General features: G+C 43.6%; 1 protein-coding gene across 1 annotated transcript in view; it reads left to right on the top strand.

The window, feature by feature from the left end:
* The first annotated feature begins 646 nt into the window (after positions 1-646).
* The window catches only part of ARFGEF3 (ARFGEF family member 3), a 146,955-nt gene continuing 123,857 nt past the window's right edge, over positions 647-23,744 (top strand). The window contains exons 1-2 of the mRNA XM_038741335.1: positions 647-772; positions 6,506-6,557. Coding sequence (XP_038597263.1) covers positions 688-772; positions 6,506-6,557 — 137 coding nt within the window. The 5' untranslated portion in view covers positions 647-687. The remainder of the gene's footprint in view (positions 773-6,505; positions 6,558-23,744) is intronic.

Raw genomic sequence — 23,744 nt, 5'->3', positions numbered from 1 at the left:
AAGGAGAAAGGAGGGGTGGGGAGAGGACGGAAGAGGGGAAGAGGTGAGAAGGGGAGGGGAGAGAAGAGGGAAGGGCAGGGGAGGGGAGGGGAGAGAAGGGAGGGAGGAAGGTGGGAAGGAGAAAGGAGGGGTGGGGAGGGGACAGAAGAGGGGAAGGGGTGGGAAGGGGAGGGGAGAGAAGGGAGGGAGAGGGAGAGGAGGGAGAGGAAGAGGAGGGAAGGGAGGGAAAGGGAGGAGGGAGGGGAGAGGAGAAGAGAGAAGGGGCAGGGGAGGAGAGAGGAGGGAGGGGGGAGAGGAGGGAGAAAAGGCAGGGAAAGGAAGGGGAGGGGGAGAAAAGGGTGGGAGAGGAAGAGGAGAGAAGGGAGGGGAAGGGAGGAGAGAGAAGGGGGAGGAGGATGGGGAGGAGGATGGGAGGGGAGGAGGAGGATGGGGGAGGAGGAGGATGGGAGGAGAGGAGGAGGATGGGAGGAGTCCCGGGAGCGAGGAGGCGGAAGAGTGTGACGTGTCCCTGGGTGGCGGGGGGTGGGGGATGGAGCCCTGCCTGATTGATCAGCTGGCACGGGGCTGGCCTTGGCGCGGGACTCGCCTGGGGCCGCGGGGTTCCGCTCCTCGCCTTCTGCCAGCCGGCGTTCCCCCGCGCCCCCCGTGTCCCCCGGTGCCCCCCGTGCCCCCCGCACCAAGGGCAAGATGGAAGAGATCCTGAGGAAGCTGCAGAGAGAAGCGTCCGGGAGCAAATACAAGGCCATCAAGGACAGCTGCACTTGGGCCGTTGGTAAGCGGGGGGCCCGGGGAGGGATGCTGCAGAGGCCGTGGCACCTGTGCCCGGGCACCTGCCACCCTTCGGCTCCGCCCACAACTTCGATTGCAGTGCGAGGGGACGCTGGTACCCGGGAGGGAACGGGGATATATAGCATATATATAATCAATCAATCAATCAATCGTATTTATTGAGCGCTGACTGTGTGCAGAGCACTGGACTAAGCGCTTGGGAAGTACAAGCTGGCAACATATAGAGACAGTCCCTACCCAACAGTGGGCTCACAGTCTATAAGGGGGAGACAGAGAATAAAACCAAACATATTAACAAAATAAAATAGAATAGATATGTACAAGTAAAATAAATAGAGTAATAAATATGTACAAACATATATACAGGTGCTATGGGGAAGGGAAGGAGGTAAAACGGGGGGGATGGAGAGGGGGAGAGGAAGGAGGGGGCTCAGTCTGGGAAGGCCTCCTGGAGGATTCATTCATTCAATCGTATTTATTGAGCGCTTACTGCGTGCAGAGCACTGGACTAAGCGCTTGGGAGAGTACAAGTCGGCAACATCCAGAGACGGTCCCTTCCCAACAACGGGCTCACAGTCTAGAAGGGGGAGACAGGCAACAAAACAGAACACATAGACAGGTGTCAAAACCGTCAGAATAAATAGAATTTTAGCTATATGCACATCATTCATGAAATAAATATGATATATATCATATATATCACATATATCCAGCTCTTAGAACAGTGCTTTACACATAGTAAGCGCTTAACAAATGCCATCATTATTATTATTATTACTATATATCGCGGGGAGGGCAGACGCATGCCTGCGACATCTCATCGCTCTCCCTGTTGACTTTAAGTGCTCAGGTAATACCTTTGAGGATGATGACTTTATTAATAATAATACTGATTATTATTATTATTCATTCATTCAATCGTATTTATTGAGCGCTTACTGTGTGCAGAGCACTGGACTAAGCGCCTGGGAGGTACAAATCGGCAAATAGATGATGGTATTTAAGTGCTTACTCTGTGCCAGGCAAAATAAAAGGGTTGGACGCAGTCCCCGTCCCTGTTAGGGCTCCCAGCCTTAGTCCCCATTTTACATATGAGGTCGCTGAGGGCCAGTGAAGTGACTTGCCCAAGGCCACACAGCAGTCGGGTGGCAGAGGCGGGATTAGAATCCATGACCTTCCCAGGCCCGGGCTTGATCGATTAGGTCATGCTATTTTAAGAGTTTACAACCCTCCCCTCCTTTTGCTGATTGCTCCCTCCTTCTGCCGCTCTCCTGGTTGGGCTGGAAGGAGGCAGGATCGCCCAGCGAGCTGCTCTACAATCATATATAATAAAACAACAACAATAATAAAGATGATGATGATGAATAATCAATCATATTAGTTAAGTACTGACTATATCCCAGCACGGTATTAAGCGCAGAGGTAGACACGGTATAATAATGATAATAATAATTTCGGTATTTGTTAAGTGCTTACTATGTGCCACGCACTGTTCTAAGCCCTAGGGTAGATACAAGATTATCAGGTTGTCCCACGTGGGGCTCACAGTCTTTAATCCCCAATTTTACAGATCAGGCACAGAGAAGTGAAGTGACTTGCCCAAAGTCACACAGCTGACTGGCAGAAGCGGAATTCGAACCCACAACCTCTGATTCCCAGGCCTGTGCTCTATCCACTGAGCCTCGCTGTATAATCAGGTCCCACATGGGATTGATACTCAAAGTAGGGGGAGGGAAAAGATGTATTGGAGACTGTGAGCCAGTTGTGGGCAGAGATGTCTCTCCTTGTTGCTGAATTGTACTTCCCAAGCGCTTAGTACAGTGTTCTGCACACAGTAAGCGCTCAATAAATACGATTGAATGAATGCCTGTTTTGTAGAGGAGCGGAAGGTCTGGCTCGGGAGCTACCCCAGCTCCAGCCTCCACTGGGTTGGGTTTTCCTCGGTCCAGGGCAGCTTCATTCAGTCACTCGTATTTATTGAGCACTTACTGTGCGCAGAGCACTGTGCTAGCAGCTTCTGGACTGGGTGGGGGTCTTACAGGGCATAAAGTCTCGTGTTTTTGTGCAGCCCCGTGGGTGGCCCATGGTGCTTCTGGTGACATTTTGAATCCAATTAACTGTTTCCAAATTGTCCCACTGCCAGTGAGGTCAAGGGCAGCATTGCCATCCCCCTGTCAGGCCCACATGGTCGAATGAGCAAAACACTGGAAGTGAAAGAGGCTTCAAGAGGGGAACCAAACCAAAGCCTCTAGACTGGTTATGGGTTCATAAGGAGAAGGAAATATATTTTGGCCAATGATGCTCCAAAAAGATGTCCAAGGATACCTTCTAGTCTGTGAGCCCGTTGTTGGGTAGGGACCGGCTCTATATGTTGATGACTTGTACTTCCCAAGCGCTTAGTACAGTGCTCTGCACACAGTAAACGCTCAATAAATACAATTGAATGAATGATAGCAGCTAGAGTGGATTTCCTTTTCCCTCTAGACTGTAAGCTCCTTGTGGGCAGGGGACATCTCCACCAACCCTGTTGTAGTGTTCCCTCCCAAGCGCTTAGTACAGTGCTTCACACCCCGTAAGCACTCAAGTACCGTTGATTGATTCCCACTCTGGTCACCAGTCCGTTTCCATTTGATTTGAATATATATATAAAATACAAAGGACATCTCTCTCTGCCCTACATCCTACCAATCAGGTGTCATTGCCGAGGGGGAAAAAATCGTGGTGCACTGGCCCTTGAAAGGAGAAATTAAAATGTCATTAGCAAGGTTTCTGCTGAGGGCCTGTAAAATGTAGGTACAGTTTGCTAGCCAGGATGACATTTTTAAAATACTCCTTAGCTGGTATGCAGGCCACCAATCGGAAGTTAGCAGGCTTCTATTATTAGTGCTTGGTGTATTGAAGCCTTGTAGTATAATGGCTTATTTTTTTTTTTTGATTACCTTAATATATTTACCCTTGCACCTTAGAAAATATTGAGACCTTTTAAAGGAATTTTGTGAACAGTGATTACCTGAATAGAATATCATTAATTCAAGCCATATAAGCAAAAAAAAAAAAAAAAAAGGGTCACAATTCCACCATAGGCACTTTAATGCACTAGAAAATGGTAAAACTGGTGATTAAAATGCTGGAGACTGAGAAAAGGTGGTGCGGAGAACTACATTGCTGATTTTTGTTTCACCATAGCCATTCGGTGTAATTTAAGATGTAAATACCTTTCAGGCAGGGTTGCAGCTGGCTAGGAAATATGTTAAAATAAAATATAGGGGAAGTTTAATCTGGTGAGGGTACATTCCTGAAATACTCTTGTTGTTCTGTATTTGCAAAGTTGAAAGAGTTGGTATTTAAATATCCATATTCCCCAAACTCATTTTACAGTTTAATCAGTTTAACCTTCTGACCCTACCATCTTGGTAAAGTTCAAATCCTATTCTGATGGTACTGAAGCTTGGAGCTGTATTGCATACACCATATATTTTCATTCATTCAATTGTATTTATTGAGCACTTACTGTGTGCAGAGCACAGGACTGTAGGGAAGTGCAATTCAACAACCAATAGAGAAAATCCCTGCCCACAATGGGCTCACAGTCTAGAAGGGGGGAGACTGATATCAAAACAAGTAGACAGGCATCAAAAGCATCAAAATAGATAAATAGAATTATAGATATATGCACATCATTATTAAAATAAATAAAATAATAAATATGTACATATATGCACAAGTGCCAAGGGGCAGGGAGGGGGAAGAGCAGAGGGAGCAAGTGGGGGTGATGGGGAGGGGGAGCAGAGGAAAAGGGGGGCTTAGTCCAGGAAGGCCTGCTGGAGGAGGTGAGCTTTTAGTAGGGTTTTGAAGGGGGAAAGAGTGCTAGTTTGGCGAATTTGAGGAGGGAGGGTGTTCCAGACCAGAGGTAGGACGTGGACCAGGAGTCGATGGTGGGGCAGGTGAGAATGAGGCACATTGAGAAGGTTAGTACCAGAGGAGCAGGGTGTGCGGGCTGGGCTGTAGAAAGCGAGAAGGGAGGTGAAGTAGGAATGGGTAAGATGATGGAGAGCTTTGGGGAGTTTTTGCTTGATATGGAGATTGATAGGCAACCACTGGAGATATTGAGGATGGGGGTGACATACCCAGAGCCCTACTGTAGAAAGATAATCTGGGCAGCAGAGTAAAGTATAGACTGAATAATAATAATGATGATGATGGCATTTGTTAAGCACTTACTATGTGCAAAGCACTGTTCTAAGCCCTGGGGAGGTCACAAGGTGATCAGGTTGTCCCACGGGGAGCTCACAGTCTTCATCCCCATTTTACAGATGAGGTAACTGAGGCCCAGAGAAGTGAAGTGACTTGCCCAAAGTCACACAACTGATAATTGGCAGAGATGGGATTTGAACCCATGACCTCTGACTCCAAAGTCCAGGCTCTTTTCCACTGAGCCACTGAAGTGAGGGGAGACAGGAGGTTGAGAGATCAGAAATGATGCTGATGCAGTAATCCAGTCGGGATATGATGAGTGATTGTACTAACAAGGTAGCGGTTTGGACGGAGAGGAAAGGGCAGATCTTGGCGATGTTATGAAGGTGAGACCATCAGGTTTTGGTGACTGATTGGATGTGTGGGGTGAATGAGAGAGTGGAGTCAAGGATGACACCAAGGTTACGGGCTTGTGAGATGGGAAGGATGTAAGTGACAGGAAAGTCTGAGAGAGGACAGGGTTCGGGAGGGAAGATAAGACGCTCAGTCTTGGACATGTTGAGTTCTAGGTGGCAGGAGGACATCCTGTGGAGATGTCCTGAAGGCAGGAGGAGATGTGAGCCTGGAGGAAAGGAGAGAGAACAGGAGAGGAGACGTAGATTTGGGTATCATCCACGGAGAGATGATAGTTGAAGCCGTGAGAGTGAATGAGTTCACCCAGGGAGTGAGTATAGATGGAGAACAGAAGGGGACCAAGAACTGACCCCTGGTCAGAGATAAGAGGAGAACCAGGAGAGGACAGAGTCAGTGAAGCCAAGGTTGGATAGCGTGTTGAGGAGAAGGAGATGGCCGACAGTGTCGAAGGCAGCCGAGGGGTCAAAGACGATTGGGATAGAGTAGTCATCATTGGATTTGGCTAGAAGGAGGTCATTGGTAACCTTTGAGAGGGCGGTTTGAGTGGAGGGGATGGAATCCAGTTTGGAGGAGGTCCTGGAGAGAGTTGGAGGAGAGGAATTCGAGGCAGTGAGTGTAGAAGACTCGCTCCAGGAGTTTGGAAAGGAAGGGTAGGAGGGAGATGGGGCCCAAAGCCAACTGGAAGGTTGAGCTAAAGGTTTTTTCAAAGTCTCAGTAAGAATTAAGTACTCATGGGTTGCTATTGTTTTCCTGTTACTTTCTGTGTTCTCACCTAGCAGTGCTCAGGGCAGTGCCTAGTACTGTGCCTTACACTCTAGAAGGCACATTTGGGAGAGGGGACAGAAAAAAGGAAACAGGAGGCATAGTCCCTGTCTGAATGAGCATCTTCCATTCTTCATGTCATAGACTGTCAAGACATGGTTAGTGATGTGGCTGTATATTCAATTTATTACTATAGTTATTCAAGCCAGCTCACTTGGGGAAAAGCGGCTAGTAGAGGGGTTTTTGAGATACATAAATTAAGTCTGGGAAGCTTACAAACCATGAACAGCTTTAGCCTTTAGCCATATATTTCTTCCTTTGAAGTCTTCTGTTTTTTTTCATGCAGAAACTTTGGGAGGACCAGATACTATTGTCAAGATCCCACCATACCAGCTGAGGTAAGGAGGCATGGGTTTTGAGTATGTTTGAAGTCAAAATTTAAAGGAAAACCAGTGACATGCTGATGATTTGTAATGCCATGCTTCCTCGCTTGTGACATTTGTTATGCATACTCATCCATGACATTAGATAAAGTTAACATATGAGACTGAATTCATTGCTTAGGATGCCATTTTTTCCCTGTATGCTACTTGTATCCAGTTGATGGTCAAATCATGTCTTTTCTTACCACAGAATTTTCTGTACCCATACCTTCCTCTCTGATCTCTTTGCCCCTTACCTCATTCAGGTTTTGCTCATGTTCCTCCTAGACTATTATAATTCTCTTTACTAGCCTAAAGTCTACGTTCACCCTCAATCATATCCCAAATTCTTCTGAGAACAAGACATCCTTCCCTTCCCATTACTCAAAAAGCCTTACAGGCATCTTCTTCACCAGCTATAAACTGTTTATTTCTCTCTATAATTGATCTTTTCTTCTCTACCCAAGTTTCCTCAAACGCACATAGGCTAGAATAAAGGATTAAAGAATGGAAATTTCATTTCTTAAATCCTTTCCTGTTTCTGAACCAAAGTTGTACATGCCATCTTCCTGTCCCTCCCTAGGAATGGAACAATGGTGAGCTGTCCCTCTGAGGATGGCAGGTGGAGGATGAAAGAGATTTTGCATATGGCCCTGAGGTTTTGCACCCCTTGTCCTCCTCTCCTCCACTGTTCCACATAGTGGCAACTCTTCAGAATACTATGAAGTTGCAGAAAGCAAGTCGGTCCAGAATGGTAACTCCATCTTGGTCTATCTTGGATGAAGAATGATTTCTGGCATCAGGCTTCCAACTCTTCATTTAGAGTGTAAGCTTGCCTTGGACAAGGAAAATGTTTACCAAACTCTGTCGTATCGTACTCTTCTAAGGACATAATAAGCACTCAATAAATACCATGGATTGATTCATTTTATGGGGATTGTGAGGTATTTCTTCAGAGCCCCTAAATTAGCTTCTGTACCTTCATTCAACAGTGGCACCGTGAGAGAAGGTGCACCACGGCATTTTCATGGACAAATTGCAAACACACACCTTCAGCAGTATCAGTATCAGGATGCAGTATCACCTTCAGCAGTGTTATCTTTAAACAAAATGACAACTGGGCTACAACAATGTCACACTATTTGCTGAGCGAGAACAAGTATTCATTCATTCGATTGTATTTATTGAGCGCTTACTGTGTGCAGAGCACTGTACTAAGCACTTGGAAAGTACAATTCAGCAACAGATACTATCCCTACCCAACAACGGGCTCACAATCTAATGCTGGCAATTATTAAGTGCTTTACTTTAGGCCAAAGCGCTCTACCTGGCACTAGGCAGCATGGTGTAGTGGATAAAGCAGAGGGCTGGGAGTCAGACAGTCATAGGTTCTAAACCCAGCTCAGTCTGCTGTGTGACCTGAGGCAAGTCACTTCACTTCTCTGGGCCTCAGTTACCTCATCTGTAAAATGGAGATCGAGACTATGAGACCCATTTGGGACAGGAACTGTGTCCAATCCAGTTTGCTCCTATCCACCCCAGCTCTTAGTAGAGTCCCTGGCCCATAGTAAGTGCTTAACAAATACCATTATTTCTATTGTTAAGTATAATCAGTAAGACACAGTCCCTGACCAACAGGTGCTCAGAGCTCTGCTAACTAGGAATAGCACTTAGGTGTTTCATACATCCAATTAGCCCCAAGACCTTGATTCCTTCTCACACTCCTCCAACCACTCTTTCTTTTTACAGCTGTTTGAAAAATGACCTACTTGCTTATTTGAATAAATCCTGACTTTCTTTATCTGCCTTTTTTCATTTGTGCACTAGAGGAAACTGGAATAGGTAATAATAATAATGATAATGATGGTATTTGTTAAATGCTTACTAGGTGCCAAGCACTGTTCTAAGCACTGGGATATATACAAAGTAATTAGGTTTCCCACGTGCAGCTCACAGTCTTAATTCCCGTTTTACAGATGAGTTAACTGAGGCACAGAGAAGTGAAGTGGCTTGCCCAAGGTCACACAGCAGACAAGGGGCGGAGTCAGGATTAGAACCCATGTCCTCTGACTCCCAAGCCCATGCTCTTGCCAATAAGCCACACTGCTTATATCCAATATGGTATGTGTATATACCTGTGTATCTGCAATTCTATTTATATTGATGTCTGTTTACTTGTATTGATGTCCATCTGCCCCCTCTAGACTGTGTGTCTGTTGTGGGCAGGGATTGTCTCTCTTTATTTGCTGTATTGTACTTTCCACACTACTGGTTAATCTGTGTTGTATTGTACTTTCCACACTACTGGTTAATCTGTGTTTGACCCAGATCCTTGGAGGTTGACAGTAAAAAGCAGTTGTGTATCTGTAAGTTCGCCCTCTAGACTGTATTCCCATTTTGGGCAAGGAATGAGTCTATCAACTCTGTTGTAATCTCCCAAGTGCTTACTACAGAGCTCTGCATAGAGTAACTGCTCAATAAATAATACCATTGATGATGTAGGGTGCAAGAAGCTACGTATTAGAGACAGCAGAGGTGTGGCTTTGGTATAAAAAGTTGACAGTAGTCAGTAGAGCACTCTTTGAGTCAAGAATGGGTGAAAAAATCCTTTCTTTCCTTCTTTAATATGGTTTTTGTTAAGCACTTAGTAGGTGTCAAGCACTGTATGAACACTAGAGTAGATACAAGATAATTAGGTTGGACAAAGTCCCTGTCCTGTGTGGGACTCACAGTCTAAGTAAAATGGAGAGCAGATATTGGAGTTCCCATTCTACAGATAAGAAAATAGGTCCAGAGAAGTTGTGAGGAGAGTGATTATCTGGCGGATTTGAGGAGGGAAGGTGTTCCAGGTCAGAGGTAGGATGTAGGCAAGATAGATGAGATCTGTGTAGCTGAGATGGGGGTGATAAAGTGATAAAGGGTGATGTTGAGTGGGTAAAGTTGTGCGTAAGTCTTTTGGAGATGGGGAAACCTGTAGTCTGAAGGGAAAGGGAGTTCCTGGATATAGGGAGGACATGAACAAGGGGGTGTGGGCAACACAGATGAGATCGAGGTACAGTGAGTAGTATGGTGTTAGAGGAGAGATGTGTGCAGGTTGGCTTGTGAGAGTTTAGCAAGGATAGGTTGAGGAGAGCTGATTGAGTGTGTTAAAGCCAATCGTCAGGAGTTTCTGTTTGATGCAGATGGCGGTCACAATTGGAGGTTTTTTGAGAAGTGAGGAGGCATGGACTATTTTTAGAAAAATGATCCGGGCAGCAGAGTGAAATATGGACTGGAGTGGGAAGAGACAGGAGACTGGGTGGTATGCAAAGAGGCTGCTACAGTAGGTGAGGCAGGATAGGATAAATGCTTGGATTAATAACTTGATACCAGTTTGAATGGAAAGGAGGGGCCAGATTCAAGCGATGTTATGAAAGGATTTGCTGACAGACTGAATATGTGGGTTGAATGAGAGAAATGAGTCAAAGATAATGTCAGGTTTATGGGCTTGTGAGACAAGGATGGTGGTGTTGTGTACAATGATGGGGAAGTCAGTGGAAGGACAGGGTTTGGGTGGGAAGATGAGTTTGGTTTTGGAATGTTAAATTTGGGGTGTTAGTGGTTACGTCTGAGAAGAGATTTCCTGAGGCAGGAGGAAATGTGAGACTGCAGAGAGAAGTCAGGGATGGGGAGATTTAGGAATCATTTGGGTGTAGGTGATAATTGAAGCCATAGGAGTGAATGAGTTCTTCAAGACAATGGATGGAGATGGAGAATTGAAGGGGTCCCAGAACTGAGCCTTGAGACACTCTCAGCGAGTGGGAGGCAAAGTAGGAGGTTGCGAAAGGGACTGAGAAGGAGCCGCCAGAGAGATAGGAGGAAAACGAGGAGAGGATGGTGTCAGTGAAGCCAAGATTAGAAAGTGTTTTGAGGACAGGGGGCTGGTCCAATGAGTGATATTTATTGAGCACTTACTGTGTGGAGACCATAACACAACAGAGTTGGTTGCAGGAAGCTGAGGGATCTAATCAGGAAGTCAATCTTATTTATTGAGCACTTACTGTGTGCAGAGCACTATACTAAGTGCTTGGGAGAGTACAAAATAACAATAAACAGATATATTCCTTGCCCACAATGAGTTTACAGTTTAGAAGATGAGTTTACTTGGGTGGATTAGGATGGAGTAGTGGCCATTGAATTTGGCAAAGACAGACATTGGTGACCCAAGAGAAGGCAGTTTCTGTGGAGAGAAGGGGGCAGAAGCCAGATTGAAGGGGGTTGAGGAGAGGAAGTGGAGGAGTCTGGAAAAGAATGGCAGGAGGGAGATGGGGCATCATGAAGTCAAGGGAGGGTTTTTTCCTTCTCCGTTTAGATCTTTAGGATGAACTGACACTTACGTTTGTAGTCTGATTGGCTGATAGCTGTAACTGTAGAAGATCACAGGTTAAAAGATCATCTATATTTAGGCCCACAAGATGGACCCTGCTATTTACACAGTGGGAAGAGTAATTACCTGTTTGCCTCAGTGAATAACAGGTTGTTGCCTGTCTGTTGTACACCTCTTGCATGTGTGTGGGCTCCCACCCATAGAAACTTCACATAGAAGCAGTGTGCCCTAGTGGATAGAGCACAGGCCTCGTAGTCAGAGGGTCCTGGGTTCTAATTCTGACCCTGTCATTTGTTCGCTACGTGACCCTGGGCAAGTCACTTAACTTCTCTTTGCTTCAGTTACCTCATCTGTAAAATGGGGATTAAGACTGTGAGCCCCATGTGGGACAAGGACTGTGTCTAACCCTATTTGCTTGTATCCATCCTGCCCTTAGTACAGTGCCTAGAACTGCTTAACAAATATTATTATTACTACTACTAATAATAATATACAGCCCCATCACCACTGTCCCTAATTGTCCCTCAAAACCCAGTCTCATTTTCATCGGGTTGTACAATGGGATGAGTGGTTATTCCTCAACCTGCTGGCTCTTCCTGGAAGTTAAGGTGATTTGAATTGCCTATCAGAATCAACAAGGCCTGCAGTATCCCCACCTCTTAGAAGTAATAATCTTTATTAAGTGCTCACTACATGCAAAGCACTGTATGAAGTACTGGAGACGAAATATGAGATGAGGTATAAACATGGTCCCTGGCTCTCAAGGACCTCCTAGTCTAGTACATTTTAGAAATCTTATCTCTTGAAAATCATCTCCACCACAGAAGATCAAGGGGTTTATTAGACCTCCTCAGGTCACTCCAGACTCCAGGAACTCTGACAACTTGTGTTTCAGCCCTAGACCAAAGCTGATTGACCTTGAGGAGTGGAAGGGGGTGTGGGTGTTTACCCAAAAATATCTTTTAACTGTGCCCCGAAACAATTTTTTACTGTGCTTTGCCCCAAACCCTGTCCAGGAGAAGAAAATAAGCTCAATGGTTGGGGGTAGTGAGGGCTTTAAAACTTCTAGATGAAGATGAGAGACTCCTTTAGTTATCCTCTGTATCTACTCCCTCATTTTCTATGACTTGCTCCAAAGTCAGACATGGCACCTTCATTTTATATGACACTCTGTGACAGTAAACTTGTTATTAATGTTTGCCTTCCCCTGTAGACAGTAATTTCCTTGTGGACAAGAATCACGTCTACCAACTCTGTCGTATTATGCTTTGCCAAGTTGGCACCCAGGAAGCCCTCAATAAATACCACTAATTGATTGACTGTATGCATATTAAGCAGCTTCTCGAGCCATTTTGTCACATGCTCTCTCAAGTCCACATTGTTACACTGGTTTGTTTAGCACGGAAAACCTCAATTTAAGTGTGTAATATGGAGATACTTTGTTAGCACTAGACCAGAAAGCTATTTTTAAAATGATTATAGGCAATCCAAAAGAAATGGATTAGGCCTTGAGGTGCTCTTTGGCATGGCCTGGAGATGTATATGTAAACACCAGCAGTAGAGTGCATTTGGGATCTATTCCTCTTGTTGTGTTTAATTGCTAAAACAATTGGTTCATCAATCTCTGTAAAATCAGGGTGGTATTTTAAGGAAAAATGATAAATCACCATATTAGAAAAAACCAGTAGGTCAAAAATGAGGCCATTCAGTAAATATATTATTTCCTCTCTCCCCGATCAAGCCTTTTGATTGAAAGAGAAAAAAAAAAAACATTTGTTGGGTGTTGTACGGATTATTGTAAGAATGCTTTTCATAATTTAACATTGCCTTATAGGCAGCCTAGACACTAATGGCTTAATTTAAAAATGGGAATGGTGCCACAGAGAAATTATTTTCATATTGAGAAGGCTAGGAAACTGGATCTGAATTGAAGTGCATAAATTTGGTCATAAAGAGTTTATCTCCTTCTCTCTTCCAAGAATGGTCCTGGGGGAAGTGGGGTACACACACGGAAGCCACCCCCACGTTTTGTTTGCTGTAAGCTCTGTAGGCTGTAGCTCACCGTAAGCTCACTGTGGGCAGGTATCACGTCTACCAACTTTGTTGTACTCTCCTTGGTGCTTACTGCAGTGTTCCACACACAGCAAGTGCTCAGTAAATACAACTGATTGATTTTGTTCCCCTCTCTCTCGTCTCTCTGCCATTGCTTGGCTAAATTGGAAATGTATCGGCCCTGCCACTAAACCTGCAGTATGTTCATGCAGCCATTATTCCAGTTAATGCCCTTAGATTTATTTATTCAGAGCGATGAATGCACTAAAATTAAGGGTTATCCATTTGAAGGAACTCTAGGGCCAAAACGGTACACGGACCTCTGTCTCAACTTCAGCCCTTAACTTTATGATCTTATCTGAGCCAAGTTGGATAAGGTCTCTCTGGATTCCTTGGAGAGACCTGGAGAATAAAGCCAGCTGAGAAGAAGTCAAGCAGTCCTCCTGGAACAGGACCACATGGCAGGTTACATGAGTTTAAAAGTTGGGGAACGGTGAAGGGCTGTGGGTATTTCGGATTAGAAAAAGGCATTCTCTCCAACTGTGCTGTTCCTAAAGTCCTGCCAAGTGCCTAGGGAATACCTCAAATATTTGTTGATGGTAATGGCCATGCAAGTCAGGAAGACTTTTTTTAGAGCTACTTCTATGTAGTTTTGTCAGTAATCCAGTTGGTTAATTTTTGCCAAGAGTGAGGTGATGTAAAGTCTTAGTCTGTTCCTAGGTTCAGAACTGGCTATACCAGTCTCCTCTGAATCCTCATTAGCACAAACCTTTTCAGTATAAAATGGCCTTGCAACTTCAGGGTCCATTTCTAGATTGTGATCCTGTTGTGGGCAGGAATTGTCTCTATTTGTTGCTGAATTGTACTTTCCAAGCCCCTAGTGCAGTGCTCTGCACAGAGTAAGCTCTCAATAAATACAACTGAATGAATGAATTTGTGCATTAAAAGAAGGTAGCTTGTGTGTGGAGATCAAATGGGGCATGATGACTTTAGAAAATTGGAGATTGTGGGGGAAGAGGACAGATTTGTGGAGAGCCGATGTTTGGAAGAGAAGGCCGATGAGGAGGTTATGGTCAAATAGAGGAATTTCAGCATTGAGGAAGGTAGGGACTGTACAGTGACTAGAGATGATGAGATCAAATGTGGGCCCAAGTTGGAAAGTGGGTGAGGTGAGGAGGAGCAGGAGCTCATTGGAGTTGAGGAATTAGAGGAAGTGGACAATGGAAGGGCCACTGGAGACGTTCACATAGATAGTGAAGTCCCCAAGGATCACTGTAAGGATGGAGCTAGAGAATAGGAATGAGAGAAAGGTATTAATATGGTTCAAAAAGTTCCTTCTTTGTGGCACAGTCCAAGGCTCTCGGTGCATGGAGGAGTTGTTGAGGGGGTGTCATCCCCTCCCTCTTGGCATGGTCTCAAGGCCCTGGAGTGGGGAGGTGAGGGCTGGGAGCATCAGCGTCCCCTCCCTCTGGTGCCGTCCTAGTCCCTCAGGGCATGGAGGTGTGGAGGGGACAAGGAGGCTGGCATCCCTTCCCTCAAGCAGGAGTCCAGTCCCTGGCATATAGGGATGGAGGGACTGAGGGGGAATCGCCGACCCTCCCCTTGGCTTGGTTCTAGGCCACCAGCTTGTAAAGGGAGGGTTGGGGGCACAAGGGTTCAGCCTCGCTTCCCTCCAGCGCAGTCCTAAAATTTGTAGTGTTTGCCAACATTCAGAAATAGACTATATTTTTATTTTATGAATCAATGGGAATCTACAGCAATAGTTATTTGCAGTCTTTTGCTTTGAAAGTATACTGGTTTCAATAAATCAATCAACGGTATTTATTAAACATTTACTCTGTGCAGAGCACTGTAATAAGCTACAGTACAGCTGGTAGATATGTTCCCAGCCCACAAAAAGCTTACAGTCTAGAGGAAGGAAAGGTAATCTATATTTCAAATGCACCTCCAACCGCCCCCCCACCGCCCCTCACCCCACCCCACACCCCCCGCCCCCTGAGAAGCAGCGTGGCTCAGTGGAAAGAGCCCGGGCTTTGGAGTCAGAGATCATGGGTTCAAATCCTGGCTCTGCCAATTTTCAGCTGTGTGACTTCGGGCAAGTCACTTCACTTCTCTGGGCCTCAGTTTCCTCACCTGTAAAATGGGGATGAAGACTGTGAGCCCCCCTTGGGACAACCTGATCGCCTTGTAACCTCCCCAGTGCTTAGAACAGTGCTTTGCACATAGTAAGTGCTTAATAAATGCCATTATTATTATTATTATTATTATGTGTGTTGTATTATATTACTTAATGACAGCCCCTATGAAATAAAAACATGGAATTGGATTTTGGTGCAGCTTCCTTGGCACCACAGAATATACTTCTGGTGAGCAAGGGAAGAAGGGATTGTCAATCCCTTATAATTGTTTTTCTGTCCCATTTGCACATGGGTCTGCTAGACCTCAGTCCTTTCAACCTACAAAGCTTTCCTAAAATCCCACCTCCTCCAAAATGCCTTATCCAATTAATTCCCCAAATTCTGAGTTATATCAACTAAACAGTTATATCTAACACGTATTTATTTATATCCAGCATCAACAGAACACGTGTTCACTTGTACACTCAATTATTCTGATTCCATTTTTTGTAAATATTTTAATGTATGTCTCCTCCATTAGAGTGAGACATTAGAGTGTAAGCTCCTTTTGGGCAAGGAACGGATATTGTCCTTTTGTTGGACTTTACAGAGTGCTTAGCCAGTACACTGCTGTTAGTGAACACACAATAAATACTGTTATTACTATGGCTACTAGAGGAAAAAAAACTTTGCTATCATTATCTTTAAACATAAAATATAATTTCATGCATGTTTGTAAAAACACACACATATATCCACACTGTTCATTTAGGTAGTTTGGTCTTTTACAGTCTCTAGTACAGGGCTCTGCATGCATTAAGCACTCAATAAATCCAACTGATTGATTGCTTTCATCTATTTTAGCAATGTCCTCTGGAAAGAGTACTGGATTGGGAGTCAGATGATCTGGGTTTCAATTCTGGCTCTGCTACCTACCTGCTGGTGACCATGGGCAAATCATTAACTTATCTGTGCCTCAGTTTCTTCATCTACAAAATGGGGATTCAATATCTGATCTCCCTCCCGCTTAAAGGCCCCTGTGGGTCAGAAACTGTGTCTAACCTGATATCTTTTATGTGTCCCAGGACTTAGTACAGTACTTGACATATAGTAAGCACTTACAAATGCCATAATTATTATTGGGAAGCAAGTTTGTCCTATCTTTCCAGTACACTAAAAATATTGAGTAATTTTGTGTTTGATATAGGATGTAATGCTACTTTATAATTTATTCCACAGTGTGCTGAGTGGAAACATGCAGTGCACTGCAAACATATGGTTTTAATCATTTTTTCTATGTTAACAGCTGCTTTGCAAGACTTCTAAATTCTAAGATTGTTTGATTTCAGTCCAAGGGCTAAATGTAATCCCCAAACAAGTGAAATCTTTAAATCCCAGTTTGTCATCAGAAGCTCCCTTTTGCCTTTCAAATTCTTCATGCAGCTCTCCAGATTATCAACAGACCCAAGGTAATTCAGTGGACAAATCAGTGAAAATATCCTCCAGCTATTCCTTCAGGCTAGGGAAAAAGAGAAAAGAACATATAGTGGTCGCTTGACAAGGAATCACATCATATTTAAAAATTTCATTGTTACCCACATTCCCCCTTAAGGTCATTTTTAGCTTCTGTTCATATGATTAGATTTCTAAAAGTTCATGTGGTATGAAATGTACTGGTATATATAGTAACAAGGCCCTGAAAACATTGAATAAATTAAAGCAGATGCCGTGTCCATTTACTTTTATAAAGTTCTTTGCTTACTTAGGTTCTTTTCATATGATTTTTTTTCCTGAGTGGAGAGCTACAGTGCTGTTCACACATTGCAGTAAATGGGATTTGTCTTTAGATTTCACGTCTTCAGAAGTATAGCTTTTTTGTTTGAAATGGCTCAGAAATTAAACATTTGTTCTAGTGTTTCATTCCTAATGATGCAACAAATCCAACTTTTGTTCTCTAAAGTAATTATTTCCAGTTTTAGAATTAAAAGTATTAGGATATAGAACCAATGAGGGTACATGTTGGGCATTCTGTGGGATTATTTACAACTAATGTTTTAGAGTATTATTATTTCTGTATTAGATGATTGGGAGCATACAATAGACATAGAAGATACAGTCACCACTCATGGAGCTGTCAGTCTCTGGGAGAAGGCAGGTAGATATAAAATATTACAAACTGTAGGAGCAGAAAGAGTAGCAAAGATACAGCTGGTAGTAGAAAAAATATGAAAATATGGATAAGTAAATAGTGAAGACAAATTAAAGTGCACATAGTTAATAAATCAGTGTTAAATGTCTACGCTTTTGACAATGCTACCCTCCTTGTCTCACAAGCCTATAACCTTGGCATTATCCTCGACTCATCTGTCTCATTCAACCCACATATTCAGTCTGTCACCAAATCCTGTCAGTTCTGTATTTGCCACATCGCTAAAATCCTTTCCTCTCTGTCCAAACTGCTAAATACTGATCAATCAATAAATTATATCTATTAAGTGCTTCCTATGTGCAGGGCACTATACTAAGTGCTTGGAAGAGTACAACATAAAAGACACATTCCCTGTCCACAATGAGCTTACAGTCTAGAGAGGGAGACAGACATTAATATAAATAAATTACGGCTATGTACATAAATGCTGTGGGGCTGGAGGCAGGGATGGTGAATAAAGGGAGCAGCAAGTCAGACTGATGCAGAAGGGAGTGGGAAAAGAGGAAATGAGGACTTATTCAGGGAAGGCCTTTTGGAGGAGATGTGCCTTCACTAAGGCTTTGAAGGTGGGGAGAGTAATCGTCTATCGGATATGAAAGGGGAGGGTGTTTTGAGCTGGAGGCAGAATATGGGCAAGAGGTTGGCAGCAAGATAGAGACCGAGGTACAGTAAGTAAGTTGGTATTGGAGGAGTGAAGTGTGCAGGCTGGGTTGTAGTAGGAGAGTTGTGAGGTAGGAGGGGGCCAGGTGATTGAGTGATCCAAGCACTAGACTGTAGACTGTAAGGTCACGGTGGGCAGGGAATGTGTCCGTTATATTGTTGCATTGTACTCTCCCAAGCGCTTAGTACATTGCTCTGCCCACAGTAAGTGCTCAATAAATAAAATTGGCTGACTGAGAAGCACCTGCTTTGACTTCTGCATCAGCCTCCTCATTGACCTCCCTGCTTTCTGTTTTTCCTCATTCCAATCTATACTTCTGTTGCCCAGACCAGTTTTCTAAAAAATGTCAGCCTTTCCCCACTCTTCAAGAACCTCCGGTTGCCCACCCATCCCCTTACCTTCGGGAAAGGGAGTTCCAGGTCAGAGGGAGGATGTGGGAAAGGAGTTGGCAGTGAGATAAATGAGAGCAAGCCCCAGTGAGCAAGCTGTCACTAGAGAAGCCAACTGTGTGGGCTGGGTTGTACTAGGAAATCAGCGAGGTAAGGTCGACTGCAGACTCTCTAGACTGTAAGCTCATGATGATCAGGGAATATATCCACTAATTTTGTTGTATTGTTCTCTCTGAAATGCTTAGTATAATGCTCTGCACATAGTAAGTGCTCAGTAGTTACCATTGATTTATAGAAGGGGACAGGTTGAGCATTTTGAAGCCAATGGTAAGGAGCTCTAAAGAGTAAAGGTTACACATTTTTGCCATTAGGTGTATCAAATTCTCCCACAAAGTGTGTTTTCACTATGAATTTTGGCTAGAACGTTGAAAGAGTATTAGGAAACACTCATCTGACAATGTGAGCTTTTCTGGTTACAGCATAATGTGCCATCAGAAGAAATAGCCTGTGCGTATTATGTGGCATCACAATGAAAGAGTACTAGAGTGTGACTCTTCCATAATGTAGCAGTACAGTGCTCTGCACATAGTAAGCACTTAGTAAATACGATTGATCATGTTTGCTAGTTCTGTTGTATTGCACTTTCCCAAATGCTTAGAGAAGCAGCATGGCTCAGTGGAAAGAGCCCAGGCCTGGGAATCAGAGGTCCTGGGTTCTAATCCCGACTCCGCCACTTGTCAGCTGTATGACTTTGGGCAAGTCACTTTAACTTCTCTGTGCCTGTTACCTCATCTGTCAAATGGGGATTAAGACTGTGAGCCCCATGGGGGACAACCTGATTTCCTTGTATCCCCCCAGTGCTTAGAACAGTGCTTGGCACATAGTAAGTGCTTAACAAATACCATAATAATTATTATTATAGTACTCTGCACATAGTGCTTAGTAATAATTTATTAACTTGGAATTTTGTGATATTGCAGTCCCCTATAATGTGAAAACTTGTTCACTGTAGGTCTCCTATAGTTCAACTTTCTTAAACGCAAGCCCTGGGAGGTCAGCCTAGCAGTTCTTTAAACATGTAAATATAAATCTGTTGACATGGCTGTCATATTTCATTTGTGGAGCTGAAGATGTGACTGTTAAATATGCTTATCATAGCCTCTGGAGACATAATATGCTTGTCTTAATATGGCATTTCCAGTGACTGCTGTGTTTTATATTTGTAAGCATGTCTCTTTTGTAGTGAGTATATCTCCTTTCCATTTTAATATGTCGTCTTTTGAACAATTGGTTGTTATGTTGTCTAATTTTCATTTTTTTGGCAATAGTGTCAAGCTTCTGTCTGGGGCTTTATGTCTGCATATAAATGAAGGTTTTATTGAAAGGTCTAGTGAAGTTACTAATAACCTGATGAGCTTTTTCCAGATGTTTAATGGCTTCTGGGACATCTAATTATAGGAGCCTATTTAAACTCTGCCTCTCAGTTGTGTGTGTGTGTGTGTGTGTAGCTGGACTAGTTTTGCTCGTGTTTTGTTGCCCTCACTGAGAACTTGAGCTGCCAAAGGAAGATGTGACAGCACATTTAATCATATTGTTTCGATCTGGGCAGTGGTGATTTGTCAACTTAGCATTTGATTAATAATCGAGTTGTTACTGTCTAATAAATATTGAAAGAATCGTAGAAAAGACACAATCCTCTCAGTGTGATGCGGTGGCTTTATAAACTGTTTAGGTATTTGCAATGACAACTTTTGGTTGTGTTTGGAATCTTCAAAGATGTCAAAGTATTTCAGGCTATAGCCCCAAGAAGCACTGGATCTAAATGACTCCCCCTCGTCCCCCTCTCCATCCCCCCCATCTTACCTCCTTCCCTTCCCCACAGCGCCTGTATATATGTATATATGTTTGTACATATTTATTACTCTATTTATTTATTTTACTTGTACATATCTATTCTATTTATTTTATTTTGTTAGTATGTTTGGTTTTGTTTTGTTTTTTTCTCTGTCTCCCGCTTTTAGACTGTGAGCCCAATGTTGGGTAGGGACTGTCTCTATATGTTGCCAATTTGTACTTCCCAAGCGCTTAATACAGTGCTCTGCACATAGTAAGCGCTCAATAAATATGATTGATTGATTGATTGATTGACAAGTCTGAAATGCAGCTGTCCCTGGGAAGGAAGCAAGACAGCTGTTTCTTGTTGCACAACAGGATGACATGATTTAGAACCACCTAGGTGAATATATTCAAATTCCTTCTCCCTGCAGGAATATCCCAAAAGCGTAACATTGGATTGCAATAGTAGGAGACAATGTAGCTGCCAGAAGCTGCCAGATTTCCAGGGTGAAATCCAGGGTCCTTGCTGAAAAAAAAAAAAGCTTTCTTCGTCATTTTTCCATAGAATACGGATTTCTTATATTTGTGTCAGGGTTTTCTGTCAGCCAGCAATACCCCACTGAAGTCTTTGTTCTTTTTTTGTTTATAGAGGTAATGAAATGCAGTGCGTCAGTCAGTCAGTTGTATCTATTGAGTGCTTATTGGGTGCAGAGCACTGTATTTATTAAGCACTTCGGAGAGTACAATATAGCAATATAACAGACACGTTCCCTGTGATTGGCTTCAACAGTCAGATTGTCTCTATTCTAAACTGAGCTTTTCTTATGGTATTTGGTAAGTTATGTACCAGACACTGTACCAAACACTGGGGTAGATACAAGGTAATCAGCTTAGACGTAGTCCATGTCCCACATAGAGCTCAAAGTCTTAATCCCCATTTTACAGCTGAGATATTTCTTCCTGATAGTCTGGCTTCCTTCTTCTTGTCTTGCCTTTTGATGTTTACTATTGCTCAACGATAACTATTTGAATCAGAAACAAAATGTAGACTTAAATGAATAGACAGTCATTAGGAAGAATAAAAATTATGTAACAATTTATTTCCATGAAATTCCTTCCATGAAATTCCTTCAAGTTCTATTTGAATTTCATAAACGACTGAAAAACCAATAAAATGACATACATTTTTTTAACCTGTTTTCCTGGTTGTCTCTGTAGCTTTTAGATTATGAGCCCCTCTAGACTTTAAGCTTGTTGTGGGCAGGGAATGTGTCCTTTATTGTTATATTGTATTCTCCCAAGCGCTTAGTACAGTGCTAAGCACACAGTAAGTGCTCAATAAATACGATTGAGAGAATGAATGAATGAGCCCATGAGGGACAGGGAGCATGTCTAATTTCCAGGTATACTCTCCCAGTGCATAGTACAGTGCTCTGCACACAGTGTTTCATAAATACTATTACTACTACTACTCTAAGTTGGTTCATCAGTCAGTCCATCAATCATATTTTTTGAGCACTTACTGTGTGCAGAGAGCGGTACTAAGCCCTTGGGAGAGTACAATATAACAATATTTATTCATTCATTCAGTCATATTTATTGAGCAGTTACTGTGTGCAGAGCAGTGTACTAAGTGCTTGGGGAGCACAGGTCAGCAACATATAGAGACGGTCCCTACCCAATAATGGGCTCATAGTCTAGAAGGGGGAGACAGACAACAAAACAGAACATGTAGACAGGTGTCAAAATAGTCAGAATAAATAGAATTAAAGCTATATGCACATCATTAACAAAATAAATAGTAAATATGTAGAAGTAAAATAGAGTAATTAATCTGTACAAATATATATACAGGTGCTGTGGGGAGGGAAAGGAAGTAGGGCGGGGGGGATGGGGAGGAGGAGAGAAAAAAGGGGGCTTTGTCTGGGAATGCCTTGTAGAGGAGGTGAGCTCTCAGGAGAGCTTTGAAGGGAGAAAGAGAGCTATCTTGGCAGATGTGTGGAGGGAGGGCATTCCAGGCCAGGGGAAGGATGTAGGCCGGTGGTCGACGGCAGGACAGGCGAGAACGAGGTACAGTGAGGAGGTTAGCGGCAGAGGAGTGGAGGGTGCAGCCTGGGCTGTAGAAGGAGAGAAGGGAGGTGAGGTAGGAGGGGGTGAGGTGATGGGCAGCCTTGAAGCCAAGAGTGAGGAGTTTTTGCTTTATTCGTTGGTTGACAGGCAGCCACTGGAGATTTTTGAGGAGGGGAGCACTGTGCCCAGAGCATTTCTGCACAAAGATAATCTGGGCAGCAGAGTGAAGTATAGACTGAAGTGGGGAGAGACAAGAAGATGGGAGATCAGAGAGGAGGCTGATGCAGTAATCCAGTCAGGATAGGATGAGAGATTGAACCAGCAAGGTAGTGGTTTGGATGGAGAGGAAAGGGTGGATCTTGGTGATATTGCAGAGGTGAGACCGACAGGTTTTGGTGGCGGATTGGATGTGAGGGGTGAACGAGAGAGCGGAGTCGAGGATGACACCAAGGTTGTAGGCTTGTGAGATGGGAAGGATGGTAGTGCCATGTACAGTGACAGGAAAGTCAGGGAAAAGGCAGGGTTTGGGAGGGAAGAAAAGGAGGTCAGTCTTGGACATGTTGAGTTTTAGATGGCAGGCAGACATCCAGATGGAGATGTCCTGAAGGCAGGAGGAGACACGAGCCTGGAGGGAGGGAGAGAGAACAATATAACAACCATAGCTATGTAGCTGATGGAAATAGATGACTAATTTACTGTTACATGGTATCACAGCTTTAGAATTCTGTGGAAATACTACAGTAATTTATTTCCCAACTTGGAAACAGAAATTGTACAGATACATAGTGTAGAAAACTTTTACTTTTTCAATAGAGCAGACAGGAGTGAATCTTGTATTTGTCTTTTCATGACCAATAAGAATTTTATTATGACAGAATATTGGATTTTGGCACTTTCCCCTTTGCAGCATTGCTAGAGGATCAAGAGATCACTGTCCATATGGGGTATTGAAAAGGAGTTAAATATGTGGCGTAGCCCATCTCCATTATAGATTTCATCCTGGGAGTGAATTAAGCAGGCCATTGTTCTCTAATCCGTTTCTTTCTCCCAGGATGAAGAAACAGGATTTTTATGATTGGTTATAGCAAGTAACGGTATTGCTCTAACTTTTTTTAGGTTCTGTGATTTTGAAGCTGTCATATCTTCCTCATGAACTGGTAGGAAAGAATTAGAATGGAAGGGGGTATAAAAAGGCAAAATGATAAAAGATTGCAGAAAATCAAATGCCGGGAGGCAGTGTGGTAGAGTGGAAAGAACCTAGAACTAGGAACCAGAGGACCTGAGTTCTAATTACAGCTCTCCGACTGTCCTGCTGTCATGTGACTTCTCTGTACTGTGGCTTAGTGCAAGAGCATGGGCTTGGGAGTCAGAAGATGTGGGTTCTAATCCCGGCTTCATCACTTGTCTGCTGTGTGACCTTAGGCAAGTTGCTTAACTTCTCTGTGCCTCAGTTACCTCATCTG

This window comes from Tachyglossus aculeatus, chromosome 2, assembly GCF_015852505.1.
Source record: "Tachyglossus aculeatus isolate mTacAcu1 chromosome 2, mTacAcu1.pri, whole genome shotgun sequence".
Taxonomy (NCBI): Eukaryota; Metazoa; Chordata; class Mammalia; order Monotremata; family Tachyglossidae; genus Tachyglossus; species Tachyglossus aculeatus.
This window is presented reverse-complemented; position numbering and strand designations above follow the sequence as displayed.